Consider the following 26,986-nt stretch of genomic DNA (forward strand, 5'->3'; position numbering starts at 1 on the left):
TTTTTATATAATGAAACACTCTGTAAACACCATATTTAGATTTTTTAAAATTAATATTATATTTTTTTACAATAATAATTTCTCTCTAATTTTGTTGTTTTTGAAATTAAAAATAAACCAAAATAATTTTCATAATTTAAATAAAAAATGATTTAAATCTGTAATTATTTTTATTTTTTAAAAATAAATTTTGGATATTTTTTTAAATAAGAAAAAATTGATATTACTTACACCCTTTTTATGGTTTTCTTTCCTGAGACGCATAAGAGGCACTCAAATTAATGGATTAATGGAACTCAAATTATCTAACTGAACAAGTTTTTAACCCTATAAATACCAAAACCGAATAAGGTAAAGGGGTTCTGAAAAATTGAAATAAAAATAAGAGATAGAAGAATTGCAAAAGGAATCAACAATAGCAAAAGCAAAAAAAAAATCAAACCTGGACAAAATTAGAGGTGGCAAAGTATATGAACTCGTTATTTTTTAAAATTAAAATGAAAAAAAAAACTCGTTATTATTTTAAAAATAAAAATAACAAAATAATGTAAAAGATTAAAAATTCTCTGTTTTTTAATTGAATGAAATAAATACATGATGTATTTTAATTTAAATCATTAATATTTACAAATAAAGTTATAATTCTTAATTATAATGAAAAAAAATAAAGATAATAATTATTTTAATTTATCTAATTAGAGATATTAATCATTTAAATATTTAGAAAATATTTACAAGTAAGTAACAATTTTACTCCTTGAAACTCACTCTATCTTAGTAATTGATAAGAACACAATATAAATTAAATATCATAGTCGAGATACAATATATAGAGTTGTGAATATTATATATACACATGATTAAGAAATTCAAAGTCAGCAAAACCTAAATGTTGCTCTAGCTCACTTCCATTTTTATGAAGCCATTTTTAAATGAACTTTTCACATTCATTTAAAAGAGCTTGAAGTTCACTAAAAGCGTATAGGCAAGAAGCATTCACATTGCTTTCAATCTTGCAATAGAGGCATATCCATCATAATCAATATCTTCCTCTTTATTGTATCTTAATGCAACTAGTCTTGCCATGTTCTTGGTTACAAGTGTTGGATCAAGCATTTACCACTAGACAAAAGTTATAGTTGATAGTTAATGTGTAACTCTTTTTACCTAAGAGCACAACAACTCAAGCACCATGTTTTAATTATGAGTTAGTCACCTAGCCTCTGCCACAAGATAATTTTTGTAACCTGCAACAATCCCTCCCTTGTTAATTGCCACAAGACCTTGACTTTGATACAAATTTTTGGGTTGAGCGCTTACTACTAGGCCAAAAGATATAGTTGATAATCAAGGTGCTATTATTTCTACTTAGTGTGGTAACTTAAGCACCACAATTTGAACATTCATCACAAATTCTTGTTGATTTCAAATTCGAGTTTTGGCAAGCCAATGCTATCCCTTTTGGGATGAGTTTACTTAGAAGAGACATATGAATATGGGCAACACTTTTATGCCACAACCGTGGACTCTCTTCCTTTGACTACAAACATGATATGCTACTGAAAGATGCATGACCAAGTCTAACATTTAAATGTTATTGTGACTTTTTCCTATCAATGCAACATTATAACAATGTTAATAACGAATTATGTAGTAATTTACTTCAAATTTCGCCTTCAATCCTTTTTCACTGAGTTGATTTAAACTCATAAAATTATTCTTCAATCCTTCAACCAAAAACACATCTTGAATCCTTATGGAGGATGTACTATTAATATCTCTAACTCTTAAACTTTTTTCTTTGTATGTAACACTGTGTCTCAAACAACTGTTATCTAGGTACCATAATGATATTTTGGCTTTTCAGATACCCTAAAAGGCAAACAAAAAATATAATAGGTACCCAATTTGACTTTAGATCATTTGGAGTTAGTATCTTTGAGGTTTCCTTTGGAAATTCATGTGTATTTTCCACTATGAACACCAAACTTTCTCATGTAACACATATTTTATGCATGTGCCTTCTTACAATAAAAGCAAGTGATTAAAGGTTAGTTGGAAGGTTTTTTTGAAGTTGGAAATTTTCTTAAAATATTTTTTCTTTCTTCATTGAGTATTTTCGATTCTATCGTATTTCATCAAACACGCACTTTTAAGGGTTGAGAACAATATCCAAGTTTCACCTTCTCAATTTGAATTTTGCAAGTATTCACAAAAGATATTCAATTTTACTTTAATGCTCCTTACAAAATTCATAATTGAGAGGTTTTACTTGTGCGGTTTGTGAAACAATTACAAGAGGAATTGTTGTAATCCATTTCTAATGTATCCAAATCAATTTTTAGATTTTCATTTTCCTCTTTTAGAAGTTTCAACCTATTATCTAACCATTTATTTTCACCCTTGATTCTATTGTTATAGTAGATGAGTTTTTTACTTTCTTCGTGTAACTCATTAAATGCATCAAGTTGTTGATCATAATTTGACTTTAGAACAAAATAAAAATCACTTACATTGTTTCCAAAAGATTCAAGATCTCCAATAATACATATATTTGCTTCTTTGTCACTTTCACTTGTGTTGTTTAAATAACTTGAGGCATTATCTTGCCATGCCACATATTTTTTTTTTCTTTATGGGCTTATTGAATTTTGTTCTCAATTTTTTTTGTCTCGTATCAAACTTCTTTAAGGACTTACATTCATTTTAATTGTCAAGTCCTTTTTATTAGATTTCTTTCCCAAGCTATAAGATGATTCACCATATAAGTGAACCTCTTATGTACATCGGAGATTCTCTTTCTCCTAGTAGCATCCTAAGCACCTCATTACTATATTGGGGTTTTTGTTCTTGCCGGTTGACTCGACTCGCCAGTTGACTCGCCTCGCCGGTTGACTCCAACGGCTACTTTGGCCCTTCTATCCTTACTTGAGAACCGTGTGTTAGAATATATGGATTTAAACTAGAGGGGGGGTGAATTATTTAAAGAGAGTTTTCACAATCTTTTAAGCCTGGAATGAAATTACTTCGAGAATACCTTGAATTAGAATTCAGTTTTTCAAAACACAAAGCTTAAAGCACTACACCAGTAAAACACTCGGTTGTTTCGTAGAAACAATCGGTTGTTTATACCAGTAAACAAATATCAAAACTGAATTTAAAGAGTTAGGGATAGAGAAAATGTACACAGATGTTTATACTGGTTCACTCTAAACCCAGAGCTACATCCAGTCTTCTCATAGACTACTGAGGAATTCCACTAAGCAATCACACCTAGATCACTTACACCACAACCAAGAAAGTGACATTGATCCCCTCAAGACACACACTTCTCTTGGCCAACACACCAACACTAAGAATGTTGATCTTGATCCCCTCAAGAACACACAGCAATCCTCAGCAAACACACAGAAGCAGATGTTTAACAGAATTCAAGAATTACACTTGTTACAGAAGTAAATCTGAAATCAATACAAGCAGAATTCCTATCTCACACACTATGATCAATCTCAATCTCTAAGCAATCTCAATTCTTTGAAAAACTCAAAAACTTGTGTTCAAAAATCTTATTACTCAAATCTGTTTTTCTGAATATATTCAAAGATATTGTTTGTTATCAAATCTTAACAAACTTATTCATTGCATTTAAAAGATTGGTCAAAGCATTAAAGACTGGAGCGTAATCAATTAAAAACATTTAAAGCTCAGTCAAAGATAAAACAGTTTTTCTATTATGGTACCAAAACAAACAATCGGTTGTTTCCTCGAATCAATCGGTTGTTTTGGTTTTAACAGCTCAACCATTTGAAAAACATTTTTCAATCTTTTCTAAAAACATCTAAGTATAAAACAATCGGTTGTTTCGACAAAACAATCGGTTGTTTTTCACTTAGTTTGAAAAACACTTTTCTTTTAAAAAGATTGAGAATGCCTATGCTTTGGATTCAATCACAGAGTGGATTACAAAACTCAAACTACCCCAGATCCTAACTAAGACAGCTCAGCAATAGCAAGCACAACCAAGCCTTCAACATCCTTCAAAGGGTTTGGATTCTTCAAAGCTTGAACACCACTTGGTTCAACAATCTCCCCCTATTTGATGAAGACAAATTCCTGGTGCTTTTGTTTGATCTGATTGAATCTGAAGCAGTACCTGCAAAAATAGCATTTATACTAACCAATGCTTCTTACAGCAGCAGGTCAGATTTTTATACATTCAAAGCATAAAACTTGATAAACAATCGGTTGTTTACACGAAACAATCGGTTGTTTCTATCAGCAGCAGCAGAAAACAGCTTTAAATCAGAGATTTTAACAGGTTATACAGTTTCAGATAAAGATATACAAGAACTAATTAATTCTCCCCCTATTTGTCTTCACAAATAGACTTTAGCATGTATCAAAACAGATTTAGGAGAGATTATTAAGATCAAGGATACCTAACTCATTTCTTAGGAAGAAAAACCTCTCTTTTGGTAATGGTTTCGTGAAGATGTCAGCTAACTGCAGTTTGGTCTCCACAAACTTCACTTCATAGTTCCCATTGTTTACATGATCTCTGATGAAATGATGTCTTATCTCAATATGTTTGGTCCTTGAGTGTTGAATCTGATTTTTTAGTAAGATTGATGGCACTTGTGTTATCACACATCAAAGGAACCTTGCTGATTTGTAATCCAAAGTCTGTAAGTTGTTGTTTGAACCACAAAATCTGTGCACAACAGCTCCCAGCGACAATATACTCAGCCTCAGCAGTAGAGAGAGCAACACATGCTTGCTTTTTGCTATGCCATGAGATTAGGGTTGAGCCAAGAAGGTGGCAAGTGCCACTTGTGCTCTTTCTATCTAGCTTGCAACCTGCAAAGTCAGAATCTGAATAACCAATTAAATGAATTTGAGAGTGAGAAGGATACCATAACCCAACAAATGATGTTCCTTTGAGATATTTCAGAATTCTTTTTGCAGCTTTGAAGTGTGATTCTTTAGGATTTGCTTGATATCTTGCACATAGACACACCGCAAACATGATGTCCGGCCTACTAGCTGTTAGATAAAGCAAAGATCCAATCAATCCTCTGTATTTTGTTTGATCTACATTCTTTCCAGCAGCATCAGGATCCATGTAACAGCTTGATGACATTGGAGTGCTTGCTTCTTTTCAACTCTCCATTTCAAATTTCTTGAGAATCTCCTTGCAATACTTTGATTGACATAGAAAGATCCCATCCTTTGTTTGCTTAACCTGCAATCCAAGAAAGAAAGACAGTTCTCCCATCATAGACATTTCAAACTCACCTTTCATTGCAGCCACAAATTCTTCACACAAACTATCTTGTGTAGCACCAAAGATGATGTCATCAACATAGATTTGCACAAGAATTATTTCTGCATTTGACTTTTTGATGAAGAGAGTCTTGTCTACCATTCCCCTTTCATAACCATGAGATAGCAAAAAGTTGTTAAGCCTCTCATACCACTATCTTGGAGCTTGCTTCAGTCCATACAAAGCTTTCTTCAACTTGAAGACATAGTTGGGATACTTATGATCTTCAAAGCCCGGTGGTTGATCTACATAAACTTCCTCATTGATGTAGCCATTCAAGAAGGCACTCTTGACATCCATTTGGAAGAGTTTGAAACTACTCATACAAGCAAATGCCAGCAGCAGCCTTACAGCCTCCAATCTAGCAACAGGAGCAAAGGTTTCACCATAATCTATGTCATTCTCTTGATTGTAGCCCTTGGCAACTAGCCTTGCTTTGTTCCTTGTGATCACACCATCTTCATCTAACTTGTTCCTGAAAACCCATTTCGAACCAATAATGTTCATTTCATCAGTTCTAGGGACAAGAAACCATACCTCATTCCTTGCGAACTGATTCAACTCTTCATGCATAGCTTCAACCCACTTCTCATCTTTGAGAGCTTCGTCAATTGACTTTGGTTCAATTTGAGAGACGAAAGTTGTGTGCCTGCAGAAGTTTGAGATGGAGCTAAGTGTGGAGACACCTTCCTTTATCTGCCCTATGATGTTTTCCACTAATAGATCTCTAGGAATCCTCCACTTTTTGGCCAGCTCACTCTGTTGCAGAATTTCAATCGGTTGTTTTTGCGAATCAATCGGTTGTTTTTCTGCACAGATTTCCAGCTTCTCCAAACTGATGCTCTGTTCATCTTCTTCAGCACTGGTCTTTGGGATTTGATTGTTTCTGCGATCTACCTCATCAAAGACAACGTGAACTGATTCTTCTACAGTCATCAACCTCTTGTTGTAGACTCTATATGCATGACTTGTGCGTGAATACCCTATGAAGATGCCAAGATCCGCTTTCTCATCAAACTTCCCTAGATTTTCCTTTCCATTGTTGAGAACGAAACAGCTGCAGCCAAAGACTCTGAGGTGACTGATGTTAGGCTTCCTTCCATTGAAGAGTAAATAAGGAGTTTTCTTCAGAATAGGTCTTATAAGTACTTTATTCATCACATAACAGGAAGTGCTCACTGCATCTGTCCAAAAGTACTTAGGAAGAGATGATTCACTAAGCATTGTTCTTGGTAGCTCTTCAAGAGACCTGTTCTTCCTCTCTACCACACCATTCTGCTGTGGAGTTCTTGGAGCAGAGAAGTTATGCAGAATTCCCATCTTCTCACAGAATTTGCTGAACTTCTCATTTTGGAATTATCCTCCATGATCACTTCTAATAGAACCTATGTTGTTGTTCTTTGTATTTTGCAACCTTCTTGCTAACTTCTTGAATGCAGAAAAGGCATCACTCTTTGATTCCAAGAAAAGAGTCCAAGTGTACCTAGAAAAGTCATCAATAATAAGAAGAGCATAATAATTTCCTCCAAGACTCATAGTTCTTGAGGGTCCAAAGAGATCCATGTGAAGAAGTTCAAGAGGTTTCAAAGAAGAAACAACATTTTTTATTTTGAAAGAACTTTTCACTTATTTCCCTTTTTGGCATGCTTCACAAATGTGATCCCTCTCAAACTTGAGTTTTGGTAGCCCAATCACAAGATCCCTTGAAATTAACTTGTTCAAGTGATTCATGTGAATATGAGCAATTCTTTTATGCCAAAGCCAAGATTCATCTTGCTTGGATAGAAGACATCCAATTGAACATGGTGAAGAGATATCTAGAAGATACACATTTTTAACTCTCTTACCTACCAACATTACCTCTTTGGTGTTGGGTAGACAGATTTCACATGTGTTTGACTTGAACATCACTTGATATCCCTTGTCACATAGTTGGCTAATGCTCAGCAGATTATGCTTTAGGCCTTCTACATAAAGCACATCATGGATGACCAAGATGTCTTTGTCTCCTATGGATCCTCTCCCAAGAATCCTTCCTTTGTTGTTGTCCCCATAGGTGACATATCCTTCTTGCTTAAAGAAGATGCTCAGGAACTTTGATCTATCTCCTATCATGTGCTTGGAACATCTGTTGTCCAAGTACCATTGTTGCTTGCTTTCCTCCAAGATTTCCTACAAAAAAGATTTTCAAGTACAAAGATTTGGTCCCCTTATGAATGTGGGTCCATTTGGTTTACATTCATCAATTAAATTTTTATTACACTTAGGAATCCACTTCATAAAACCCTTAGGAACAGCATATTTTCTGATTTTACAGAACCTCACAGAATGGCCTCTTTTCATGCAGTAAAAGCATGTAACAATCGGTTGTTTCGATGGTCCAATCGATTGTTTTTCTAGCATTTTCGAAAATGATTTTGAAAATCTATCTTGCTTGTTTTGTGGATTAAAACCTAATTCAGCTTTTCCAAAAACACAGTTTTGAGATGCCAAGACATTCTCAATATTGGATTGACCTTTAAACAACTTATCCACAGTTTTAACAAGATAGTGGACCTTATTTTCAAGATTTTCGCAATTTTCACAAACAAGAGTATCACACTTGCAAGAGGAGTTTTTGTAGATGATTTCAAGGTTTTCAAAATCTGTTTTTGAATTTTCTAATTCCTCTTCCAGTGTTTTTACTCAATTTTCAAGCCAGCTATTCTTTTCCTTTAACCGATTGTTCAAGAGGGCCAATCGGTTGGCTTCTTCATGCGTTTCTTGAAAGGCTTGAAGTAATTGACCATAATTTTCAGAGTTTGAGGAGTTTGATGAACTTACACTACTTGAGTCATCCTCCTTTCTGGCCATGAAGCAAAGGTTGAGGCTCTTCTTATTTTGCCTTCTTTTTCTCCTTGCTTGACTCTTTGACATTGCCTCCTTTGGTTCATTGTTTCCATGAGCAGCCTTGAGTGTGTCCCACATATCTTTAGCAATTTTGTATTTTGATATCCTGAAAAACTCATTAGTATCTAGTGCAGAAGCTATTATGTTTTGAGCAGTACAATCAAGCTTGACCATCTTACATTCATCATTGGTCCATTGAGACCAAGTTTTTGCTATGAAAGAACCATTCTTTTTAAACTTTGGAATGTAAGGACCATTCTCAATTGAGTCCCAAATTCCTTGATCAATAGATTCCACAAAGATTTTCATTTTGGCTTCCCAGTATTGGTAATTCAATCCACAGAATAAAGGTGGTTTGTAGATTGAAGCACCTTCCTCAGAAGATTGTTTTCCATCCATAGAAAAAAGATTTTGGATCAACTTGAATAACTTTCAAGAACCAAGCTCTTGATGCCAATTGTTAGAATATATGGCTTTAAACTAGAGGGGGTGAATTGTTTAAAGCGAGTTTTCGCAATCTTTTCGGCCTGCAATAAAATTACTTTGAGAATACCTTGATTTAGAATTCAGTTTTTCAAAACACAAAGCTTAAAGCACTGCACTAGTAAAACAATCTATTGTTTCGCAGAAACAATCGGTTGTTTATACCAGTAAACAAATATCAAAACTGAATTTAAAGAGTTAGGGATAGAGAAAATGTACACAGATGTTTATACTGGTTCACTTTAAACCCAGAGCTACATCCAGTCTTCTCATAGACTACTGAGGAATTCCACTAAGCAATCACACCTAGATCACTTACACCACAACCAAGAAAGTGACATTGATCCCCTCAAGACACACACTTCTCTTGGCCAACACACCAACACTAAGAATGTTGATCTTGATCCCCTCAAGAACACACAGCAATCCTCAGCAAACACACAGAAGCAGATGTTTAACAGAATTCAAGAATTACACTTGTTACAGAAGTAAATCTGAAATCAATACAAGCAGAATTCCTATCTCACACACTATGATCAATCTCAATCTCTAAGCAATCTCAATTCATTGAAAAACTCAAAAACTTGTGTTCAAAAATCTTATTACTCAAATCTGTTTTTCTGAATATATTCAAAGATATTGTTTGTTATCAAATCTTAACAAACTTATTCATTGCATTTAAAAGATTGGTCAAAGCATTAAAGACTGGAGCGTAATCAATTAAAAACATTTAAAGCTCAGTCAAAGATAAACTAGTTTTTCTGTTATGGTACCAAAACAAACAATCGGTTGTTTCCTCGAATAAATCGGTTGTTTTGGTTTTAACAGCTCAACCATTTGAAAAACATTTTTCAATATTTTCTAAAAACATCTAAGTATAAAACAATCGGTTGTTTCGACAAAATAATCGGTTGTTTTTCACTTAGTTTGAAAAACACTTTTCTTTTAAAAAGATTGAGAATGCCTATGCTTTGGATTCAATCACAGAGTGGATTACAAAACTCAAACTACCCCAAATCCTAACTAAGACAGCTCAGCAACAGCAAGCACAACCAAGCCTTCAACATCCTTCAAAGGGTTTGGATTCTTCAAAGCTTGAACACCACTTGGTTCAACATCGTGTCTTCTCTGTCAAGAAACTTCTTACCTCCAAAGACGAAGGGGCGCCCTAGCGACCGTTTGCACTCCGACGCTCAAGTCAGTATTAGGGCAATGAACACTAAGTGTATAGAATAGCTTCATTCTTAAAAACTGCGTACCTTGTTAGGGTTCTTAGCACCCTTTAAATAGGTTGAAACTAAGGTTTCCCTCTATTTTGTTACCAATGTCTAGGGTTCGTTGGAGAATGTCCTTGTGCCGTTATTGTGTAATCTTAGCGTATCTAGCACATGAACTTCCCTAAACTGGAGTGCAACATATAATCAGAGTGGCCGCCTAGGTACCAACTTGGTGCACCTAATATCCAGCCCCATCTGTTTCGTGGGTGCCCTAAGTACCCACGTGCCATGCATGCAAAAACCCTAATTCTAATGGGCCCTCACACCTCCTAGGATTATTCATGGTGTTGCGCCTTCATGCGTCATACACACCACGTGCATGGATCCCTCGTGACTTAGGCTTCACACATATCTTTTGTCTTTAACTGTTTATCTTAACGAAGTTCTAGGGCCCACCTTACGGGGCCTTCCGTTGCATCCCGACAACCGATGTTCGATCTTCTCCCTTTACTGGCGAGGTCTGATATCGATCTCCAACATCAGGCTTAGCGTAACAACCTCAAAGACTGACTGATGTGCGATGTCTGAGGTCAGCCTTTGAGTCGATGACCGAGGACCGGTCAGGACAGTTTTCTTTCTTACTCTTTTCACTTATTTCGTGTTATCATGTGTTACTTCAATAACATCTTACATCTCCCTAACACTTTGACATATCAATACTCTATAGTACTCATCAAGTGTGAGGTTAGATGATATAATGATCTTACCTCTTACATCAAATTAAGCTCTTTTGTTTTCTTCTATTGTCTAAGTTGAGAGATGTTTTAGAATCTATATATTTTCACAAGTGAAAAAAAGAATGAAATGACCATTTATAAAAGCATCCCAAACTCTTTATCAATTGGTTTAAAAAATATTTTCATCTGAATTTTTCAAAAAGAATAATTTTCTCCATTAACAAAGGGAGTTTGTTAACATATGCACTTTTAGCAAATGTTTGGTTTTATCCAGTGATAACATGATCTTTTAATTTGAAAGACTATCCAAAACCAACTCAGAGACTAATTGTAAAAAAAGTAGGGTTGTACACTACCAAATGGGAGATGAATTGGTGGTTTGAAACTTTTTTTTCCCAATTAATGGACCTTGAAAATCTTTCTTTGAAACAATTAATTCAAAGAACGAGTTTGCAAAACACAAATAAATACAAAAGATAATAAAGGATTAGAGGAAGAGAGATGCACAAAGAAATTTAGACCGGTTCAAATCAAATTAATAGGCCCAGTGTCAATCTAATCAATCTTATAGAGATTCTTACATATATTTTATTACAACTACACTACACATGTGAAACATGTAAACATGTTAGATATGAACCAAAAACCTCTTAACAACCCTCAAGAGATAGTAACTAAATATAGAAACTTATTAATACCAAATAAACCTTATCAGGTGTAATAAGAGATCACAAAGAATAATGAAAAAATATCACTTGTCTGTGATGAATGTCCAAAGATTGAGATCAAAGAGTAAAGAATAAATTTAACCACAATTATCCTTTATTAAAAATTTTAACAAAAGGTATAAACTCGATAAATTATACGTTTCTTGAAGAGTTTCTTGAAAGTATGAAAACATATTTATTTAATGTCATTGTTGTTTACAAGAGAGAATTTAAATATATATATATATATATATAATTGTAGAAAGAAATGTATAAATTATGTTTATAGATAACTGATTATACGCTAATGATGTTTTGAAACTAGTTTCAGCTAATCAATTATTACTAAAGATAATCAGTTATATTAACATAATTGATTAATACTTTCTTAAACCATTTTTAAATATTTTCAAAAATATCTAAGAATATATCAATGTTGGTGATGATTATGCTTCTTATTCTAAGATAAATCTTCTTCCCTACATGCATGATTCACACATTCAAGCATGAAAGCTATGAACACTCAATACAATGTTCTTTCATCATCAAAACCAAACTTAGAGAAAATTATGTTCAATCTTTAATATCCTTGATCAGTTTGATCAACATATAATAAACATATTTATGGCTTTTATGGAGTGACTCAACATACAACCAAACAAATATCTATAAACATATCCACCAATCAACACCTTGCCTTCAGGATACTCTTTAGTGGATCCATCTCATTCACACTTTAGCTTACCAAGTCATAACTTCTTTTACAATCGACATGGCATCACATTCCCCTTTTAATTTTGTCTTACTATGATGTTCATTAAGAAAAATTTTTCCATAATATTCTTAAATTTTTTTATAATTTTTATATTCTCCTTTTCATCTTCATCAATATTTGTGACCTTCTAAACTTTTTATAAGGTTGTAAGAAATTCAATTCTAAGTAAATCTTTAACTAAACATAACACTCGTGATAACCTTGAATATTGTAAAAATAAAATTTTTACTTAGTGTTTTACTTATATCGATAGTCTTGATTTTAAGAAAAAAAAACATTTTAACTTGATTCAAGAAAAGAATCTTTAAGATTATCATGACACTAATAGTTTTTTTATGACTAAGAACTAGATTATATGAAAGTGAAAACTATTTTTTTTAGTAAAAAATTATAGGACATAGACTTACAATGAAGTTTTAAGTTAATTGAAAAGTAAAATATAATGCGTAAATTAAAGAATTCAATCTTCGAGCTTAAGTAATTTCCCACTAGTGACAATGATACTATTATTTTCTTTGAATTTAAGAAAAATATTATTAATTGAATAAGTAGGAATAAGTTTATATTTTTTACTTTATATATTGATGATATTTTCCTTGTATTGATTTTGATCTCTTTTAAGAGACTTAAACGGTTGTCTTTTGGTAATTTCAAAACGAAGGATGTATGTGATTAAAGCTACGTGACAAGAATGCAAATGTTCTAAAAAAACATATAATAAAGGTTGAAAGTCTTATTTCATAAAGCATGTATGAATAAAGTACTAAATATATTTAGAATGGGAAAAAAAAAACATTTGACATTCGCATTCAGAAAGGAACTATTTTAATTTTAATCTCATACAGTGTCTTAAAATTATTTAGAATAGAAATAAGTGAAAGAAATTCTATATGCTTAGATTTGCACTCGAAACTCAAATATTAAGAAGATATGAAAGCAAATTAAGAATGGAACATTCAAAAACTATACAAAATGTTAAAGACGCTTAAAAGGAATGAAGGATCACATAGTTATACATATAAGAGAGTTAATTGAATGCATAATCATAAAGGAATTCATCCTTAGTTATGTAATCAATCTTACCTACAAGTTCAGTATCATGGAAAAGTTCAAAGCAAGTTATAATTGTATTCGTTATGGAAGCTAAATTTATAACATTTTTTTGTTACAATTAAGACTAATTAACTCAAAACTTTATTCTAGGACATGAAAACATCATCAAGTCATTAAAAATGTATTTTGATAATTTTGTGGTACTACTTTTATAAAAAAATACAATTATACTGAGGATATTAAGCATATCAATTTGAAATCCTTTTCTTTTAAAAAACTTAGTAGCAAAAAGGGTCAACATAAGCCTTTCATAAAAAAATTATTGCATAAGACACTTATTCAACAAGTTCAAAATGTAGACATTATTAGTAATGATAATTCTTAAGTTTAATGTTTATTTTATTACATAATTAACATCTTTGAACTCACTCAAGATGTAATTTTGATTGCATGCTCTGTATGTTTGTACGCATGTTTGTATTGGAGTAATATAATAAATACTTTTACTAATAAAAACATTATGTTACATCAATTATGTGTTTTTTTGTTAAACCATATATTCCAATTAAGTGATGCCTAATTGTTATAACTCAAGCTTGGTTTTTAGTTTTAATAATTAAATTATTATATATCAAATGTGTTAAACCATTTAGTAATTTCAAAACACATTATGTTAGTTTAATTTGTTGAATATGTTATACTATATTAGGTAATTTCACATACATACACTTCTCCTTTTTAGACAAAAAAATACATACAGTTTTCATATATAGTGAGAACTATAAGTTTTTCATGCTCTAGATCTCCAAATTAAGGCACGGGGGAGGTGTTAATCTAACATCTAAAGTTTTATGGCCCATTGAACTGACGATCATATAATAATAAATCAATATTTGAAGGGAAATCTTCACAGAAAGAATGATGATAAAACCATAACAAAATACATATGGCTCTAAAAAAGGTTAATATATACATACTAAACAAGTTCAACTACAAAATACAGCTATTGACTACATAAAGCCTAGAGTCTAAAACTAATGGAAGAAAACTGGAATCTACAATTCAGGCACGCATTTCTTTTGCTCTACTCTAGTCCATCCCTATCAAACATGACTCTTCTTATAGGTGTCCCTGGATTCCTTCAACCTTGGCAAACGAGCACTTATATAATCTTCAACCTTGCCACATTAACATGATCAGTTGAAATACCTCCTATTTTATTAGATGAGTTTTTGTTGGCTCTCAATTTGTGTCTCTTCCTCGTATCTCTATTTTGCCGATGTTTGATCAGTTCTTGTGGAACTGCCTTCTCAACCCAGTGTGTTGTTTGACCGTTTCAGGGTCAAGAAAAGAAAACAAGCATTGGAACACCAAATTCAAGGCTCGATAATGTAACACAACCAAGAATAAGATTACAAAGAATACACAAATTATACATATCAAAGTGAAGATCATCATTCTGTGTGGATGTACACTACAGTTCAGACAACCAAATTAACTCCAATCTTCTTACCCTACAGTAAAAAACCGCGATACTAGAATAGTAAATAAGTGGATTACATCAGGGGCCAACCCACAACTGATCGCTATAATAAAAGATTAGGAAGACACTCAGTTAGCACCAAGCTCATCGTACCCAGGAAACAGAATCAATTTCATCCCTTGCTGCTTTATATAGTTCAAGCCTTTTTGCACACTGTTGTCTCCTCTCCATCAATGCAGGGTCTTCATCTAACATTTGCGATAGCTGTTTACCCTATAACAGGTAAAATCTTATCAAGGATATATTGGAATTACTTAAAACAATGAGTACATAATAATGTCCAACATAGCAGAGTTAATTATATATAGTCAAACATCAAAACAAAGGAGAATATAAGGAAATAAAAGGATTTATCAATATTTATTATCATTTCAATCAATAAAATTTAAACTTTAGAAGCATTCTATTCAATAAAAGCCAACTATGCGAACCTTTCAGGGTAAAGCTATTTGGAGTATACCATAAAGAAAAAAGATGTTTATGTGCAATTGTTCTGTCTCCAAGAGTATGTGACTAACCCTAACAAGTATAACATAGTTTTTGTCTAAAAGTGTGAATGATAAGATAAATAAAATATAAGAGGCAACTCAATACTTAGGGTTGACGTTGTCAAAATTTGGGTTATAACTTACAGCTTAACTGAAGTTACTGAACTACAACAATTTGTATGGTACAGTTGCAAGGTATGGGACTTATGATGTCCCACACTGAAAGTATGAAATTATAATTTGAGGTTAACGAGACCCTAGGCTCTCCAACTACAACAGAAAAATTTAATGGTCTGGCTCTCCTTAGGTTATTATCAATAGGGATAAAGGTTTACGAAATCTCTGCAAGGTAACAACAGATGTGTGGTGACATTGATTATTGCAGTGTCTGCCCAGGATTAGTTGGAGTCGGCTAATGCACAGCCATCCTAAGTGGATGCTAGTGAATATGGGGTATGGGATCTAGTGTAGGCTTTTTATGAGGCCTTGGGCTCTCCAACTACAACAGTTGGCCTTCGTAGTGTGATTTACCTAATGTTATGATTACCCATCAAGGAAAAAACTATACTTTCTTAATAGATAAAAACAGAGAAAAGTAAGAGAATACAGAATGTACCTCCTTCTTCCCTATTTGTGTGTAGAAATGGTTTAGCAAAGACTGTTTTGCTTGTCTGACCTGACAATAAACAACAGCCTTTGGAATTGTGATTCTAAGCGAGTCAGCCACCAACCCTATATATGATGACACATTTGATGCAATTCTCCTGAAATGACCCTCTGCATAACGATCAATATTTGAGGGGGCAGGAGTTCCAGATTTTTCCACTTCTTGAGGAAGTCTCCGGAAGAAATCCACAGTGAGATAAGAAGATTCCATATCTACAAGCCGAAGATTTGTCTTCTTACTCTCTTCACGAAACCTTTCTAAAGCCTCATTTGCAGCTGCAGCTAGTTCAGCTTGGAATGTTGGGAAGCGTTTCAGTTCCTGCAGTCACATGTTAATACCTTCGCAAGCTATGCCAACAATTCATGAACAAGGTAAAACATACTTCCAAAAGTTACCTGTGTTTCAGCTATTGATTTCCTCACAAGTTCTTTTAGAACAAAGTTAACCTACACAAAATCAAAGATAGTTAATTTAATTCTGTGTTAGATCAAAATTAAAAATCAGAGAATACAAGTGTAATGCATACAGCATCAACTGAAGCTTCAGCTGGGCCTCTAAAGTATCCAAGAGCCCCCTCAATCAAGCGCCTGTAACCTTGCTCGGGTGCAATCAAGTGAGGTTGATAACCATCAGCCTCTGACACCACTTTCCTTACATTCTGGAGAGAAAGATGTCGATCAAATGGAAGCTTCCGTAAAGCAGCAGGAAGCTGATTGTCAAAGACATGATATATCCTATCTCCTCCAGGCCGCCTAAGAACAATAAAGAACATTATTATTTAAATAAATAGACCTATCAACTAGCTCATCAGTGATAACAAACTGACAATCAAGTCAATCAGATTTTGGCAATGTTCATTCTAGCTTATGCAGTGGGCAAACCACATCACAAAGGTTCCGGTTGTTGAAAGCCCATTCCTCATAAGTGTTAAGAAGTATATCATTCATCATTTCAGTTAATAAATAGTAAACTAAATGTTGACGATCTCACGTCAACTAGAAATATGATGAAATTATAATATTTAAACAGATACAAATCTCACCGTATAAGCTGATTCCGTAGGGTTAAGTTAAATTTAAAGTCGACTTTCTAATATGATATCAAAGTCTATCCTAATGGGATATGTTGGGTCTATCATGCCACCCATGAATATTTATTCACCCGATAGAGATGTCACGTTCTCAACATGAAATGTCTTGGAGATCCCACATAACTAGAGATATAACCAATTATAATACATAAGTGGGTGTAAACCTCACCCTACAAACCAATTTTGTGAGGTTGAGTTGGATTTAAAGTTCACTTTGTTAGACTAAATTTTGACTTCTTCAAGGAACTAGATAGTAGTTTGTCTACAATATTAGCAGGCAAAACCAAGGAACTAGATAGTTGGGAAAAAGATTGTGTATTATTGCGAGACTGCAAAATCTCATGATATATAGATCATACATCAATGTTGAAAAATTGAATACTTCAAACCATATGATTTTTTGGTAAAATATCTCCATTTAGGAACAATAAACACTGACCATTGATAATCTGTTCAGTGGTTCAATATTGAACTTACATTCTTGCCCTCACAATCTGAAGTTGTTTTTGAGGGGATCAATAGAACAGCTGTTAGAACCCCTGCAAACAAGCTCAATGAGCATATACAATAGAGAACACCTCCTTTCCGAGAAAGAAAAAGCTACTCCGAGAAGATACTTTCTCTTCCCAGCTAAAAGGCCTAACAAACAAAAATAACTCTCCTCCCCTTTATCACACCAACCCAGCCTCCCTCCCTTTAGACATGGTAACAACCTGGCACCTAAGCTCCTCCACAACCCAGACTCCTTATACTCCAATAGCTGGCCTTTCTGACCAATTATCTAAACCAAGACATGCTACAATAGCATTAAGACCAAGGATCCTATCAATAGCCTTCTTGGCTTTTGTGCAGGCTGAAAGTAAAGATACTTCTCAGGGACCTTTATTTGCAGTGGGCTTGCGCAAGACAGAGGAGAGGCTACTATAAATCCTAAGTATAAGTTTAGATTGACGGAAAGAGATGGAAAGAGATGGAAAGGGAAGACAGTAGGATGGTAGTTTTGTTTCATTTTGCACCATTCTATTTATTCCAAACATAGACTAGAAGTTGGTCAATCAATTGAAGTTAAAGAATATGAATTTGTGAGGACAAAATTTAATAGATTTCCTTAGATTAAATGAAGGAAAAACAAAAGCCCCTTTAGTATACATGCGCGTAAAATACAAATTTTGTTTGCATAAGTGCGCATTGAAAAGGAATTTTGTTTTGAAAATAAATGAAAATCTCTGCAGAATCATCTCAATTCTCAGCTCATAATTTGGGCTGCAACTCCACTGTGATTCATGTATCTATAGAGACCAAAGAAAATAAACTGGCAACAGACCTATGCAATGTTACTCTCCACTACAATAGCACTGCTATTTGGCACAATTGGCTACCGTAATGTAAAGAAATAATTTAATTGAGGTTGGTATTTATATTCCAACGTATGATTTAATATTATACATGTTTATACCTTATACATCCTCCGTAGGATCTACAAGTTTCATAAGCTTGGTAAACTCTTATTTGGATGATCTAAGGATAAGACAAGAATCTTATTCACTAGATCAATTTTAAGTAAATGCTTAGCTCCCAACTCGGGACGAAGAGAAAGGAATCAATTTCATTCCCCTTCTACAAATCCTTCCAATCAAAGATGCTTATCACCTTTACCCTCCCTTCCCCTTTTCACATTGCACTCAAACATAGCATAAAAATGGAATACAGTAAAAGATATTTACCCTCCATCTAAATGCTCCTTGAATATCCGTTCAAATGCTCGGCAAAGTTCTAGGATGGAGTATAATTGAGCCTGAATGAGAAATTAACATTCAACAAATACTCAGAAGAACATCATGGAATTTTAAAGAAACCATCACAAGTTTAAACAACTCACTCCAGCATCAAGAGCAATAGGCCTCCCAAGATGATCCATCTCTGATTCAAGTTCCTCAATGCTTTTGTTTATTAAAGATGTAATACTGGGTATCCTTGCCCTAATTACTGACTCCAAATGCTGCAAAATAAGTCCATAGGATTAAAAATATAACTTATCTTAAAAAAGGATTAGCAAAGACTATCTTCCAAAAGAAAACCTGTGAGAGAAGTTTTGCAAGGTATTCTGAACCCATTTTGTTGGCCAAGTGCCCGTAATCAGAACTGGAAGCAAAATACTCACGTTCCTTACGTCGAGCAACAATCATATCAACATTTCTATTGATGTCCGCTTGGGATCGATTTACTATACCAACCCAAGGATGTTGCAAATGATAAGACCTTCCTTCAAGGACCTTGAGGGAATAAAAGTGAAAATGAGGATAAATTAGTATAATTTTACATGCACAGTCGAAAGTTTAACATTAAAGGTACATGCATCAAATAAAAAAAAAGATTACATCTAAAGCATTAGTTCCTTTGTCCATCAAATCTAGCTTTGTCAACACCCCAAATGTCCTTTCACCTAGCCATATTACAGACAAAACTTAGTAAAATATGACAAAGCAAGGCCATAATGTCCATTCCATGAAGCAATCAAAAGTACCTGTGGCGTCAACTTCCCTAGAAAGTTTAATAGCATCAGAAGTGGCAATGTCTTGATTAGCCGGAGATATTGCCAATATGATGCAATTAGGCTGTTAAAGATAAAGAATTGATTAAAGAAAATACCGAACTTGGCAGTACATCATGCAAGTAGTTTATTTTAAGATACAACGAGGAAACAAAATATTCATCAACTGAAATATAGAGAAAGCAATGTAGTTCAGAAATAGACATTTCATAATAATGAACTCACAAAATAAGTGAAACAAAAGGACATAATATAAGAAGTTCTGATGTACCATTAAATAAAATTATAATAAGACTTAAGTAATAGACTTAAGAGCATCACAACAACATTGCAAACTACCAACTGATTCCCAGACTCGTGACATAAAACAAATGAGAATGTTAACACATTATTGTTATCTATTCAATTAGGTCATACTAAATAGTTTCTTAATGTTGAGACATAATCACTTCTTGACTAAATTGGAGTACATCCTACAGGAAAATGGTGTAGCCAGAGATGGAAAAGTGTACCCACATATATATATATATATATGTGTGTGTGTGTGTGTGTGTGTGTGTGTGTACCGTGTGTGTGGGTTATGTAACTTAAATTCAATTTGAAACTATTATATTAAAGGATTATATTTCCCATATTTTTTGTTGTCACTAACATTTTGATGACTTAAGGTTGTAGTTTTAATATTATGCTTTAATACTTTTGATGTTATGTTTGAGCAATTAATAGTAAAATTTTAATAAACTCTTCCTATTTGGAATCTAATTTAAAAAAATTATGATTACAAAACAATGATAATTGTAGAAATAATATATCTTTTACTTTTTATCTGTGCATAATATTATATTTTTCATTTTATGTGTGAATATATAATAATCAATTACTTGTATACTCTTTTGTGAGTTCTAATTTGTAATACAATTTCTCCAATTTTTATAAATTATAATTTTTTATATATTTGTGTAATTCTTTGTTCTTATAAATGTGATTCATTGATCTTTGAGAACCTAAGAAAAAAATGGTTTTGTTTTCGAAATGGACTGTGTTATACAAAGAGGAAGAGGCAGAATGAAAAATTATAGTGAAAATCTTTTTGTCAGAAAAATGGTAAAAGGTTGGGATTACATATATCTACATCTTTTTCATAACGGTGGTGTCTTTGTAGAAATAAATCAAAATAAAATGTAAATAAACCAATTGAAATTCAGAAATTAAAGTATAGTCTATTAACAAATATCTACATTTACACAATTTTAAATTTGTATAACTAATAAACACAAGTTAAAGTGACAATTTCAAAATATGATAAAATGTTTACCATGACAAGTGTCTCAGTATTAGTTATTTAGTTATATCTAATATCTATATCTAAAAAATATCAAACGTAAATAACTATATAATATATAATATTTATTGAATCTATGCATTAGTATGGATGGCAGGTAGGAGTATGAATATATAGGTACCCAGCAAAGACGGGGATTAAAATTGATACCTGTGCAGGGATACGAAGCAAGGATGGGGTTAAAAATTGATACCTGTACAGGGGTGGGCCAGTACGGTTATTTTTTCTAAAAATGCATGTACAGGGAAGGGTACTACCCTATCCATTGTCATCCCTAGGTGCAGCTGACCCAAAAAATGCAAAGTTAATTGCAATGAGACCTCTATATTGAAGATAAGGATAGAATGCAAGTGATTTATCACATACCTGTAAATACTAAAAACTTAACTACTATAAAATTTGACGCACATTCATCATTAGCCTCAATAGTCCTAGCTTAAAAGGAACAATAACTAGCTTCAGGGATAACTAAAAACAAGTAATTTTTCCTGTATTTTTTCCCATGGCCTGATATTTTACTAAGAGTTTCGCGCAGGGGCTGGAAACACTGCATGAGAGTGGAAAGAGACTGAAAAAAGAGTGGACTTGTCCAATGTTGTTAAACTTGAGGATCGTGATAGGATCGGAAAGGAGATAAAAAAAATGTAACTCAAAGACTGTAACTCGAATCGTAAGAGTTAGTGGTATATGAAAAATTAATGTGGTATATGAAAAATAATATTCAATTCATAAGACAACTAAAAATAGGTTCATAATTCATAAGAATGATGCATAAAACAATTAATAATTTTATAAATATAAATATATAAATATAAATATCTAATACAAATAAACCTTCCACAGATATTCCTAGTATTAGTAAATTCTGACTGCTTGATACCATTATAAAACAAGGCAAGGTGGAGCAGAGCATTCCAGAGAAAATAAACAAGGAGCATGAGAGACAGTAAACAGAGAGAAACAGTGCAGTGAGAGCGAGTGTGAGCAAGCGGGAAAGCAAGTGACGGCGAACATCGCAAGCAGTGGCGAGGGCAACGACGACGAGAGAGAGCAGTGGCGAGCGCGAGGACAACGAGAACAAGCGGTGGCGAGGGAGACAAGTAGGAGGATCAAAGAATCTTTCGATTCACCGAGCAGCATGCCTACTCGCTTTGATCCGCACAGGTGAGAATCCACTGTCTGAGTCACCTTGCCTTCTCCAAACTCATTGAGTCATACGAGTTTGCGAGTATACTTGCGATTTTAACAACATTAGACTTGTTTGAAATGACTATGTATGATCAATTAACTATCACACTTAGTTGGCACACAAAACAAAATACTCACTCACAGAGTCAATGTTGGACTATTAATTCAAGATGTAGTTGAACTATTAACTCAAACTACAAGTAGCAAATAATTCCTTAAATTAGATCATATGATTGTTTGTATCTTTCTCACCTGATTGGTAACGCAAATAAATTATTAGAAAATACTCGAAAATTTGGGTATTATATAAATTTTAAGGTCAGGTGTGGCTGCTCTGTCCGTGAAAGCTTCACAAGCTCAAGGAGCACTTGCACATATACTTAAAAGGGATCCATTACGTGTTGTAATTCAAAAAGATAAAAGGAAAACTAAGTGTGATCACACCAAAGATATGTTGAATATATATTAACTACATCAATGAAAAAACATCTTTTTACCTTTTCAACATATGATCGAACCATAGCTTCAATCTCTTGAACAATACTCTCAGGTTGTCCCTCTGAAAAAGACGGACACAATTGTCAATTGAAGATATAAAGATCATCATTTGATCCAAACATTAGATTTCTAATTAAAAATAGGAGTTAAATACAAAGCATACCTATGGCCACTTTAGTCAAACCCGGTAAATCAATTAAGGTTAGGTTGACAACTGTTCAAAAGACAAAAAGGAAAAGGCGGTAACAGTAGTTAGAAAATAAAGGAATCATATTAGGTACGATAATTGTTCAAATAGTCATGCTTGTTAACTTTTTTTGCAATGTGTTAAAGTATAGTTTTATCTTAGGAATGAGGAAGAAGAAAAGAAGATAATTAACAATAACATGGAAAATATTATTGACTACACATAATATAATACAATACACAAGCCTACTATCATAACACTACCATTTAGATATTAATTAGGTCTGTAAGTGATATTTGAAAAGGAGGGGAAAATAACCTAACGGTTAAGTGGCACTAAGAGAGTGGGGAGGGTGATATGGGAATCACACAGTGGGGGTAATAGGGAGATAGAGGAGAAGAGGTATATAAGGAGGGAACGAAAATGGGGGAATTATTGAGGTTTTGGGTGGTGATTTTGAGTAGAGGCTAGCTCTTCTCATCATCTAGGTGTTTGTTTGTTTTTACTTTCTTACTGGCTATGGCCATTTACTGTTTATTAGATTTCTCTAATCCATTATATAGAGGAATTTTATTCTTATATGCATACTAGTACAGTTTAGCTATTTCTCTTGTTTGATACCTTGGTTCCTATCATACTTGGATCATAGACTACTAGTACTAGTCCAAGCCCACTAAATACAATAAGACTACCTACTCTAATTTCGAAAAGGTTCTTATAATTTAAGCTCGGGAGGGACATAACTCAAACCCAAAAACTCATACCATTAGTTCATGGATGCTACACCAGCAATCCATACCACTAGTTCTAGTCCAGGGTAAACTTGTCTTTAATGAGTATATGGAATTGGATATCTTTTCAGTCAGAAAAGGTGTAGCTCACTCTTCTTTGGTTGTCTCTAATATACCAGCTCAAGGCCAGCTAGTATATATTCTACCAAAGCCTTTATCCCAGACCAGATTCTGCCTTTTGATAGACAAACTTGGAATCATTGATCATTACATCACCCTGAGTTTGTTTTGGGATAGGGGGAGGCAGGATGCGGGGGTAGAGATATAGTGCCTGCATGTATCACTGCTGCGGTTTTCTGCTTTAGTATGGCAATTGTATAATAAATAAATACTCTAGTCTCTGTAATCTCAGTTAGTTATATTTCTGTTGTAACTGTCCTGAGTATGCACAGCAAATATTCTAACTGCCTTAACTAACTTCTTCTTCTTGTATCCTGACACATTGGTTGAAATTTGTTTGCCTTAGATTATGAGTAGTGTCATTATATTCCAAAGAGTTGTGGTGTTTTTGGAATAAAATTTAAATGTATGACAATATTAATTAACATTCTAGGGGTCTTGATGACTAAGATATTTGTTTCTTATATATAGGGTCAGGTAGTAACATTCTAGGGCATTTAGTCCTTTTCACTCTCAAGAACCACTTGAACCCATCACATTATTAGATGTTAAAATATATAACCGATACAAGTTTAAATCTATTTTATATGTTTAGTTTCAATTTTTAAAGTATCTTTGATGAAAAGCAAGAGACAATGAAAAGAGATGCGTACCATTTGGTGAATAGATGCTAAGATGAATTGGAATGGGAGATATTTGTTTCGTCTTCCCTGTTACTCTGTCAGTTTCATCCTGAATTTCTTGGCGGACCAAAGCTGGAACAGGAAAAATTGTTTTAAGAATGAAATAACATAGCTTATATATATTATGCTACAGAAACTAAGAAAAAAAAATCAACTCTAAAAACTCATAAACCCTGTTAGAATGTGAACAGTGTCACAGCGATCAATCATCATATGATAAATTGCTAGCCAAACACAATCGTGACACTTGACCAAAGGTTCTGTTCAGAGTATTGATTTGAATCTCAAAAAGAATTAGAATTTGTTGAACATGTTGAAAATTGATTGTCTGTAACCATGGGGACACATGAGGATAGCTATAATAATATCATGAAAAAAATGAGAGAAATACACCAGACACAAAATAACATAATGGAAAATTAAAAGAAAATGATTCAGGTGGCAGGGGGCACATGAACATGCAATTTACAAACAAGCACAAAAGATGCTAACAAGCCTTCAAATTCTTTTATAAGCAACCACAAAACAAAAGTCATCCTATAATTACTCAAAAACATGCCATTCCCCCGTGTGTGTGTGTGTGTGTGTATATATATGGAGGGTAGTGGGTTACAATCGTACAAAAGTCGGTAAACTTTCTCCTCGGCAGGTGAAGAAACTCGGCATACTCTTGTGACCCAGTTTCCAATTTATGAAGCTGCAATACCAATGGACGCCTTGTCACAATCCCTGCAGTTCATTCACAAAAAGGGAAAAAAGATAAGTCAAATAATTCTTTAAAATGAGAAAAAGAAGAAAGAAGATATCAAACCTGATCCTCTAGGCAAAAAGTCACGACCAACAATGCTCTCCAAAACTGAAGACTTCCCTGAACTCTGCTCAAGTTTTAAAAGAAATAAAAAGAGAGTGAATTCAGACATACACTCAAAATACCGCTGTTAAAATAAAATTAAGCAAAACTAAACAGTTTTCTCAAGCTCTACTAATTTGTTTCTGAAAGAAAAATGGAAAATACACACTCTGCATACCCATATATCCAGCACAAAAAATAAACAAAAAACAAAAACAAAGGCTCGTAAAAACAACTATCTAGTCAACTCTAATACTGAAAAAACGATAGAACTACACCCTGAAAATTACATTACAGCAGAAAAACGAAAAGAACCTATTTCCAACTATCCAATTGATTCTACTTTCTCCGCCGTAAGTTTCAAAATTTCATACATACACACAACCACTGAGCAAAAACACAATAAAAAAATACCTACCACCCGAACCACTCTCTAAACTAAACACCGAACTCAACTCAAATCAAAATAAAATATAATTCAGAAGCACAACTATTTTGCTTGAAAAATCGATTGTTGAAAAAAGCAAAGTCGGTTTTCAGAATTTCGACCTTTCATTCTCCACCGCAAAATTTAAGACCGTAGAAATTTTAAACTAAAAAGGAAGAAAAAAAAACCATAGGTTGAGACGAACCTGACCACCAACAACAGCAACGGAAGGAAGAGCTTCCCAGAGAGAAGAGAAGGTGTTGTTGTCATCACCCCCATAGTCACCGAGCACCGTGCAAGCCCTCTGAATTCGGTTCACCAGCCCAATCAAGCTCTCCATGGTCGTCATCTTCTTCAACAAAACCCTAGAATCCCCGAACGAGCTGAAACGACGACGTAGAACGCGAACGCGAAGAAGAGCACCAAAACGCAACAAGATTCTATAGAGAGAGTGAAGTGAGAGAAAACAGAGTTGTGTGAGGCTTTCGTTTTCCAACAAAGGTCATGCACTGGTCACAACTAGTTGAGTAGAAAACCTGATAAATACGAATATGCGATTATATAGCGTGGTGCGCACCGTTTTAGACGTTTTCTTGTCTTAACGAAAGTTCCATTTGCGTTTTCGAAATTTGAAAATCTTAAACACAGGTTGGGTCCACCAACGTTGTCGTGTGTGACTTTACACGAATTCATTCGGAACGTTATGGATAATGCTCTGTGTGTAAGGAAATCAGCAACGCGCCAATTTGAACCGTCATTAACATTTCCGACATTAAAGAATAAAGCACTTAAAAGGTTTTTTAATTAATTTCATGTTTTATTTTAATTATGTCTAATAATAAAATGTAAGTTATCAAAATAAAAAATTTAAATTTTATTCAAAAACAGATTCAACTTATTTATAATAAATTATGTCCTTTATTAAATAAGAGTAACTTTAAAGTTATTTCAAAAGTAATTTTTAACATAAGGTAGGATAATAAATGATAATTAAACTTGTTTATATATATATGCAAATCTGGGGTTAATTTTCACATTGACTTTTTGATTTCTATATATTAATAATATCTATAATTATCAACTCAAAATATAAAATATTGAACAACAAATCAAAACTGATAAAATGGGGAATGGGATTTTTTTCTCTGAATTTGGTTGGTTTTGAATTTAAAGAAAATAATAAGTTATTTCCCATAGTAGTTCTTGATGATTGTGAAAGATAGGGAAAGAGTGATAAGAAGCGATAATTGTGTGCATTCAATTTTGGAGTCATTAACCTTTTCTATTGTGATGAAAGTTTCATGTAGGTGACGAGGGCCGCTATAGAAAAGCCATTTGCCTAGAATATAGAGTTATTACATTTGAAGTGTTAATATT

At 33.5% G+C, this 26,986-nt stretch overlaps 1 protein-coding gene across 1 annotated transcript; it reads right to left on the reverse strand.

Moving 5' to 3' along the window:
* Positions 1-14,576: 14,576 nt before the first annotated feature.
* On the reverse strand, positions 14,577-26,212 carry LOC137823509 (phragmoplastin DRP1E-like). The gene is made up of 15 exons (XM_068628682.1): positions 25,815-26,212; positions 25,144-25,207; positions 24,954-25,061; positions 24,303-24,404; positions 22,715-22,765; positions 22,551-22,612; positions 19,497-19,587; positions 19,351-19,415; positions 19,051-19,245; positions 18,852-18,971; positions 18,697-18,767; positions 16,409-16,634; positions 16,278-16,328; positions 15,832-16,200; positions 14,577-14,940 (listed from the first exon to the last, which is right to left on the reverse strand). The coding sequence occupies exons 1-15, from the start codon at positions 25,956-25,958 to the stop codon at positions 14,812-14,814; spliced, it is 1,848 nt and encodes a 615-aa protein (XP_068484783.1). The 5' UTR covers positions 25,959-26,212; the 3' UTR covers positions 14,577-14,811.
* Between the last annotated feature and the right edge of the window lie 774 nt (positions 26,213-26,986).

Source organism: Phaseolus vulgaris, chromosome 8 (genome assembly GCF_000499845.2).
Source record: "Phaseolus vulgaris cultivar G19833 chromosome 8, P. vulgaris v2.0, whole genome shotgun sequence".
Classification (NCBI taxonomy): Eukaryota; Viridiplantae; Streptophyta; class Magnoliopsida; order Fabales; family Fabaceae; genus Phaseolus; species Phaseolus vulgaris.